General features: G+C 51.8%; 1 protein-coding gene across 1 annotated transcript in view; it reads right to left on the minus strand.

Moving 5' to 3' along the window:
- The window catches only part of LRIG1 (leucine rich repeats and immunoglobulin like domains 1), a 93014-nt gene extending 88530 nt beyond the window's left edge, over positions 1 to 4484 (minus strand). The window contains exon 1 of the mRNA XM_058812682.1: positions 4307 to 4484. Within this exon, the coding sequence (XP_058668665.1) occupies positions 4307 to 4473 (167 nt within the window). The 5' untranslated portion in view covers positions 4474 to 4484. The remainder of the gene's footprint in view (positions 1 to 4306) is intronic.
- Positions 4485 to 8690: the final 4206 nt, after the last annotated feature.

An 8690-nucleotide genomic window follows, 5' to 3' on the forward strand; every position in this document is an offset into this window, starting at 1 on the left:
CAAACAGGGCCACCGGCAAGGACAGAGCTCCATTAACCACCAGAGCTGTGTGACACTGAAATCCTGCAGGGTGCAGAGCCATCCTCAGCCCTGGGACTGTCCTGAGCAGAGCCACTGGCAAGGACAGAGCTCTGGGAAGCATCACCAGAGCTGTGTGGCATTGCAAGCTCCAAGCATGTCCCACCTGAGCAGGAAAACCCTTGGAGCATCACCAGCAGGGTGTTTGGGTGGCCAGAGGGAGCAGCCACCTGCACTAAGGCACATCCCTGTCCCAAGGCATCCTCCAAACCCCCCGGGCAGCCAGCACACGCTGAGAGCTGCACAGCTGTGCGGGGCAGGAGCCCAGGGTGACCATGACTTAATCTTTGTTCCATTATTTCAGCAGGCCTGGAAGCAGGACGTGCAGGAGAGGTACTGCCAGCAGCACTCCCCTCTCCCAGCAGGAGAGTCCCCCACTCCTCCTCCAGCATCTGCAGGAGCAGGCTTACTCCAGAGCCCGAGAGAGAGTTATGCTCTCCCAAAAAAAACAAACCCAAAAAATTAAAATCCCATGCCACCAGCATCAGCAGAGCCCCTTACCAAGCAAGCAAAGCTACCTTAACATGTGAAAGCAAAGCTACAGGACCTGACACCCAGTTTAGCATGAAATTTACAGGTAATTTTGAGCACAAACATTAAGTTTCACTAAACAAAAATCTTTGTGTGTATGCACTTGAGCCCAGAAAGAGACTGCTCCTGACTCCTAGTTCAAATGCACTTCCAGAGCCTGAAACCACTGGCAGGCACCCACAGGACTTTAAAAAGCATTCAGGCGCTTTGCCCTGGTCCCTCCGGAGAGCAGCAGCACCGTGCAAAGAGCCAGCACGCACACAGCTGGTGCCTCGGGGCAGCTCATCCATACACCAAACCCCGGAGCCTTCCTGGGAAACAGAGAGCAGCTCTTAGCCCGGCTCTCCTGGGGCTGCTGCCTTCTCCCAGACATGCCAGGCACAAGCACACCGACCCAGAGGCAGAAGGGTCCATGCACAGATGGTCAATATCCCCCAAAATATCTCATTTGGGTCAAAAATGCACATTACAATACTTCTGTTTAAAATAAAAACTGTCTTTGCTGAAGACCGTGCTAGCAATGAATTCACAATCCAACCATAGCCTCACTGTCCCTAAATCTTCTCACCAAAAGCTGTACCTAAAATATTGTTGCTTTATCACTAAATAGAAAAGGAAAACACCGTCAGTCATACATGATGTCTAAAGGAAATATAAATGCTAAATACTCTTCTGTCACTCCTCAAAAATCAAGATGCATGGAGAGACAGAAGCAGAGGATGCAGGGGATGTGCCACATCACCAACACTGCTGAAGCCCTGGCTGTTTTGGGGCACAAAGAGTTCTGCACTTAAGCTTAGCCCTAAACTTGATGCCACATGTAAGACTCTACTGTAAAAACAAACTTCAGACTTAAACACCACAAGACACTAAAGCACCTGCAAATGGAGGCACTGCAAAGGAGCTCTGTGCACCTTTCCCAGGACCAGGAACCCTTTCCCAGCTGCAGCTGGTGCTGCTGCGAGCACGGGATGGGTCATGGCAGTGTTGCAACGTGCCCTGTGCAGCAAGTCAAGAACACTTATATAACTGCTGCACAGTGCTGAGCTGCCTGTTGCTTTTAAGGAAGAAAGAAATCAAAAACAACTCTGAAAAACATCCATGCTACACACAACATTAAATGTGAGCGACTGTGTATCAGCTATTCCTTCTGAAAGCTTCGGAGAAAAATGACAACTCCGAGCTCTGCTGCCAGCAGAGGAACAACAATAGTTTCAAAAAGCGATTTTCCTCGGTACTGATAGTCCTGTTGACAAAATACGCGGCGTGATTAAGTCTGTTCCAGAAGCCTCCCCGGCCGCATTTCCAAGCCGACAAACAAAAGCTTTATCTCCAACACGCTGAAAACCGACTCCGAGCGCTGCCCCGGCATTGTGGCACTCGTTAGGAATAAAGATAAACTGCTAAGGAGGGATTGTTCAATAGAGCCTTAATGAAGTTAAAGCACTGCCACCAGAGCCGCTGGAAGCTGGGGTTTATCTCGTCTCCTATTAGCGATCCAACATGCCCGAGCTTATCACGGCGGGGAGCGAACAGCTCCGGCGGGACCCAGCCTGCCCAGCGGGGATGGAGATGGGGATGCGCAGCTCCAACATCGCCTGGATCCCCCAAATGTATGGCAGGAGAACCCGCACCCCCTGGGCTGCCCTCCTGCATCAGCCATGCACCACTGAGGATCGCTACATTTCCCTTCTTTTTCTTTAAGAACAAAAAAAAAAAAAAAAAAAAAAAAAAAAAATCCAAAAAGAAACAGAGGTACTCGCACAAGAGTATCACACTTTTCGCTATCACATGGTGCTTTTAAACAAGTGAGTTATCAACTCTCTGCACAAAAAATGAACATTTACGATCCCACTAAGCCTGAAAAACATGCTTCATCCTTGTACTTCTAAACTGAAATAGGTAACTTTAAGTAATTTTTAATAATTAGAAACAAAAGTACTTGCAATAGCTTCAACGTCTTTTTTACACTAGCTATGGAGAGGAAAAAAAGCCTAAATGTTGCATTTTCAAATACAACAGCCATCATTTAACCAACTCTTGGTTAGTTTCAGTATGCAAAGTTACACATCGTATTCTACGTGTCTAAAAGATCAACAGCCCACAGGTCCACAGCAGAAGATTTATACGTGCTGTTCCTCCACCAATAAAATCTGAATTGAACTCAAGACACTCCAAAACCTGCTCCATTTGAAAAAGACACTCCTGGGTATTAGCACTCCGGAAAAAACACCTAACAATAAATTTATTTTGTCGGGGTTATTAACGCCCTTCCTTGCCCAAACAAAGATACACTGTCCTAGTTTAAGAGGTGCATGGGAATGCTGGAATTATTAAAAGCTTGCTCTGAAAGGTGAGGGAAAGATCCTTCAGAGCAACAGGTGAATGGGATGAGTCAGGGCTTTAATGCAGAGGCCACACGCTCCTCTCGATACGAGACACGATAATTTAATGTAAAACAAGGCATTTCTGCAGCTAAAAGTGAATACCACCAGGAGAACCCGACAAACCTCTAATAATTCTTTTCAATAAGGAGCTGGACGAACTCCAGCAACACTTCAGTGACCATCCTCTCTCCTGGCCGGGCTGAGCAGTATCTATTACAACCAGGCGTTTCAGAGATTCGATAATTTATGAATCTGTTCAAACAGCAGAAAGGCCCCGAAGCAGAAGCGCTGTTTCCCTGTCCCTTTCTGGATACTGATTTCCCGAAGTTAACTAACAGCTCGGGACACTTTATAACAAGTTTGTGAGCGCATATAGATACTCTGTCCTCCTGGACTGTTAAACCACTCGAACTGTCAATGCTGAGCACACTTTTCCCCCCGAATCTCCTGAGCATTAAGTGTCCGATGTTTTATTTCGGTTTCCACGAGCATCGGTCAAAACGCGCTGCGCTGACCGGGAAATGGCAGAGACACCGTCCTGCGCTTGGACACGAACCTGAGCACTTAAAATCACCTTTCTTGTAATAAAAAAACACCTCAGGGTGCCGCAGCAAGCCCCAGGTGCGGGGCTCTGAGCTCGCTGCCGCCCAGGACACACGATACAGCGCAGCTGAATGACTTCGCTTTACAGCGAGCACGGAGGGAGCGCAGCCAGCCGCGGCTGGAAAACACCTGGGTTTTACCGAAACTCCCCAGAAACCCTCGCCTCCCTTTCCTTCCCCGAATTTCACAGCCGAAAAAGTTGGCAGCGTTAAAAGCCAGCACTAAAAGAGCGGGCGCGGCCGCGGCGCTGGGGTCCGGATTGGGGCGCGCCCCGCTCCGCAGCCCGGGACGGCGCGGACAGACGGACAGATGGATGGATAGATGGACGATGCCCTAATAAGGATTCGGGAGCCCGAGCTGGCCATTATCTCCAGCAGATCCCATTGCTGAGAGACCAAACCCGCTCCCGGCTCCCTTTCCTCCGGGACACCGGAGGCCAGCCCCGAAGGGAGCCGCAGCTTTCACCCGGGACCAGCACCGCACCGCCGCCTCCATCTCCGCCATCCCCGCCCCGGTGGGTGCCAGAGGGGACACCGGATCCCGGGACAAATCCCGCACCGCGCAGCCCAGTTGTTTAAGCGAAGCTTAACCCGGAGTTTTGCGGGGATTTCTGTTTTAAGTTCTCCTGCCTTGACAACAAGCCAGAGAGCGCTGGCTTGGCTGCCCGAACCCCCCGCCCCGTTCCCGCGGGTGCCCCCGGTACTCACACGTGCCGCGGCCAGCGGGGCAGGTCCCGGGGCAGGGCGGGCAGCGCCAGCCCGCCGCAGCTCAGCGTGTCCCCGCCGCAGGCGCAGCCCGCGGGGCAGCCGCCGGCGGCCGAGCGCAGCAGCCCCAGCAGCAGCAGCGCCGCCGCCGCCCGTGACGGCAGCGCCATTTTGTATCCGGCACCGGGCAACGTCCGCGGCGAGAGGAGGAGGCGGCGGGAGCGCTCAGCGCCGCTCCGCCGTCCGCAGCATCGCCTCGGCCGCCGGCCCCGCGGGGCGCTACGGCACCGGCATCCACCGGGCACTGCCGGGCGGGTCAAATCCGCGTCCCCGCCGCGGGAAGCGCCGCCTGCTGCTGTCGCTGCTCCTCCTCTTGCCGCTCCGCGCCGCACGGCTCAGGCTCGGCGGGCGCCGGCCGGTCCCGGTGCGCTCCCGCGGGGTCGCAGCCGCCGCCGCTGCCGCCCGGCCCGAGCGCCGCTCGCCGCGGACCCACGTTGGCGACACCGCAACATGTAGCCGCGCCGCCCCCCGCGCGCCCGCCCATTGGCTGCCTGGCGGCCCCCGCCGAGCCGCCATTGGTCAGGAGTCCCCCCTTTGCGGCGCCGCGCCGCCCCATTGGTGCTCGTGGCCCGTCAATCACGGGCGGCGGGGCCCGCCCCCCTTTCCCACTCCAGGTGTGAACGCGGGCGGGCGCCCCCCCCGCGCTGCCGCTCTTAAAGGGGCCGCTGGGACCCGCGCTCCCGAACCCCCCCGGCCGTAAATCCCGACAATTCCGGGAACACCCGGGCCCGGGGCATCCCCGCACCCCGGACTGTGCTTCTCTGCACGCCACGACGCTGCCGTGGGGCTGCACTCGCAGGGACACGCGTGGGAGGAGCGGGTCAGTTCTTGACGCGCGTTCCAGAGCGCACCTGAGCGCGGCTGCGGGTCCCAAATGTGCCCGTAGGTGGGGGAACCCAGCTCGGGGCCGATGGAGAGGGCACCGAGCCCGACCCACCGGGGCTGCACCCGCAGCATCGCGGGCACGGCTCATTTGGAGCATCCCTGCGCTCCAGGACCGCACCGAGCGAGAGGCGCTCCCGAGCTCACCGGAGAGCATCCGCTGCCCTGGGTCAGGTTTGGACGTGGTCCAGCACAGCTTTTAGGGAGGGAAGCTCTAGGAGCGCTCAGCGCACCCACAGAGGGCAGAATGTGATTTAACCCCTTACGGCAGGATGTATCTAAAATACCAAGCCAGTGTGATTTAACCCCTTACTGCTGTAAGGAGTTAAATCACATTGCCCTGATATTTTAGATATCACAGGGCAATGCTGCTTCTACTGCCTTTAATTAAATTTGCAACCTTTTAGTGCAGATCCCTCCTGCGTGCAGGGACAGAGCCGAATTTCCTTCCTGTGACAGAACGGGGCATTGCACTGCAGGATGCTCCAGTCATGCTGCTCATCCTTTCCCAAAAAATCCCAGGGCAATGGCATTTCAGGCTGTTCAGAGTGGGACCTCAGCTGTACAAAGTCATGAAAAGCATCAAAGCTGGATTGCTGTCACCTAGAGAGTAGGTTCAGATGAGCAAAATAAACAAGTATGAAGTTGAATTTGCTGGTATCCCAACCAAGGAAACTCCATTTAGCCCACAGGCTGTGATAGTCCCATGTCAAAACCTCAGTGTCTCTTCCCCATGCAGGACGTGGAGTTTTGCAGCTCCATGAGTATGATGAGGAGGATGAAGGCACAGCTGTTCTCCATACCCATCAGTAAGAACCAGCAGCAAGAGAAGGCAGCACACTGGAGCCTTATCAGCAACTGACAGAGGAGGAAGGCAGGTGACAAGCCAGCCTTTAGAGTGATGAGCAATTTGGTTTTTGAATGCCTGAGCTTCAGCATTCCTGCCTGCAGTCCCAAAACTGAGCAAAAATCTTCCAAGGTCTTTCTCAACCATCAGCACCAGTGCTCACAGTAATGAAATGCTGCCTTGATGGTGTGAGGGAAGGTGTGAGAGAAACGCAATTTTGGGAAGCTGTCACTCTGGGTGAGGACATTCCCACCCCCTGCCTATTCTCCTTTTCTTCTAGATTTCTTACAAAGTGGTCAATGGAACCATTAATTGTATTTGACACAACACACAGGGATTTTTTAGCTTCTCAGCCAGATGCCTGACACACAGCAGTCAAATCTGCTGGACCCAAAAGCACTTTTATGGAGAGGATTTCTCCTGCTCAGTAGGGATGGTACCATAGAAATAAAGAGACTTTTTTGCTTCTTTTAAAGTGTTCTCAGATTTGACAACCAGGCTTTTTAATTAACTTCAACAACTCATGTCAATATTTTTTAATATTAGGGCAAGATGGTAAGTATGGGGTTTCCCATGTGGAGAGACAGAGAGATCCAAAATCTTTAGATAACCTTAATGAAACAGAAAGCTAGAAGCAAATCCGCTGGACCCCTCTGAAATTTACCTTGCAAGATATCCTTGCACAGAGGAAAGGGCAGCTGGGAGGAAATAAAGCTCTTCGCAGTTGTGCTCTCCCTCATCCCCAAGTCAATGCCTGTGCTGGAGCCTGTGTGCAGCATGGAGGATGTTTCTTCCTCAAACCTCATTAAATCTAATTAAATAGCTTATAAAAGTATTAATGAAAACAAATTTTAAAATGGCAGAGGCATGCCAACACGGAAGATACTTCTAATTCTGCCGGTGTCTTTTTGTGGATTTGGAGTCGGTTCAGAAGTGCACACTTGGAAGGTAATTGCTGACAGCATGCAGAATCCATCAAACTATAATTAACACTCTACTATTATTCTAATTGCCTCACTCAAGCTTCGGTGTTTTTTAATTGTAGAGCAATTTGCCAATAGAGGATTTAATTGCAATACATATTTTATACATTTTGGGACAAAGTACCATTATTTCCACTTCAGCAAAAATATTCCTCAGTTTTTAATAGCTTGCTTTATTCCTTTTGGGGATTTTTCAGGGGGTTTTTTTCCCCCTATACAGGAATTTGATTGCAGCCTCTTGTGAAATTAGCAATGCTATAACATCCAGGAGTGCCTGGAGGCTTCAGTTTGGATCATGACTCTATTAAGCCAGGAACTGTACATACATGTATCAGACACAGCCCTGAGGAGCTTGAAATCTAAACAGAGGAGACAAGCTGAGGTGAGAACAGAAGCATTACCCTGCTCTACAGCTGGGGAAGCAGCCCCAGATGATTCACCTGGGCTGACCCCACACTCCTGGGGCACAGCCAGGAACTCACAGGAGCCCCAGGCTCAGGGCACCCTTCATCTCCAGCATGAGCTGAGTTTGTCTCCTGGTTTCTGCAGAAATCTCTCTCTGGTTTGATTTGCAAGCTAGACCTTCCAATTAACTTCTACCCACCCAGGATCTGCAGCTGCCTTTCACAGATGTCTTTGCTTTCACTGCAAGACCCAGCATTGAGGAGGAGCCCTGGGGATGGCAGAGCACCCAGAGGTGTCACACTGCATGGGCAGCTATGGCAGTGCTGTCAGGCTTTGGGAAGGCTGCATCTGACTTCTCCTGGGGCAGGCTGAAGGTTGGAGACAGCAAAATAGCAAAGGATGGACCTTTGCTCTTTTTGACCATCCTTGCATTTGACATTTTTCATTCCCTCCTATTTGCAGAGCAACAAATCCATCTGTAACAAGATTTGTCTTCTTCTAATAACTTTCACGATGGCTTTACACCCAGCACCAGTGGTGTTGAGGTTTGCAAAATGACTGCTGCTATGGCTTCAACCCCTTGTATTGTCAACGTGGGTGCACTGAGGTTCCAATCAATATTGTCATGATGCCAAATGCTTAAAAAGTTTTCAGCAGGTGTGACAGAGTCACAGTGATTACTCAGCACAGCAACAGTCACATTAACACATCTCTAGAGTGGCCTTTGCTATCAGCTTCTCATGAATTGGCTCCTGCCATCCCAGCTGCAAGAGATGGTTTCTCTGGTGTGACCAGATCAACCACAGCATCAGCATTCCAGAGGTTTATTAGCTGTTCTGGTTACACCAGACCTGCAAGGACAATTCTATGGCTTGTTGGCACCGAAAGCTGGTGTCTTGGATGCCAACCCCACTCCTCAGAGCTTGTTTTGTTGGTACAAGCTGCATGACGTGATGCACAAGTGATAACATCACTCCTCACTGCTGAAATGGGGGAAGCCAATTCAGCTGAGCAGGAGGCAGAATATGACAGTGAGAATTAAAGGAAGAGATGATCAAGTGAAGCTTCAGCACAGGGTCACAGACAGTGCTGACATGAAAGTTTACCTTGGCCTCAAACTCTGAAATTTACCTTGCAATGACACAGAAACCTTTTCTCCTCTTGAAATGAGAGGCTGGTGCTTGAACTCTGGTCCTCCAGGAACACAAGG

Source organism: Ammospiza caudacuta, chromosome 12 (genome assembly GCF_027887145.1).
Source record: "Ammospiza caudacuta isolate bAmmCau1 chromosome 12, bAmmCau1.pri, whole genome shotgun sequence".
NCBI classification, from domain to species: Eukaryota; Metazoa; Chordata; class Aves; order Passeriformes; family Passerellidae; genus Ammospiza; species Ammospiza caudacuta.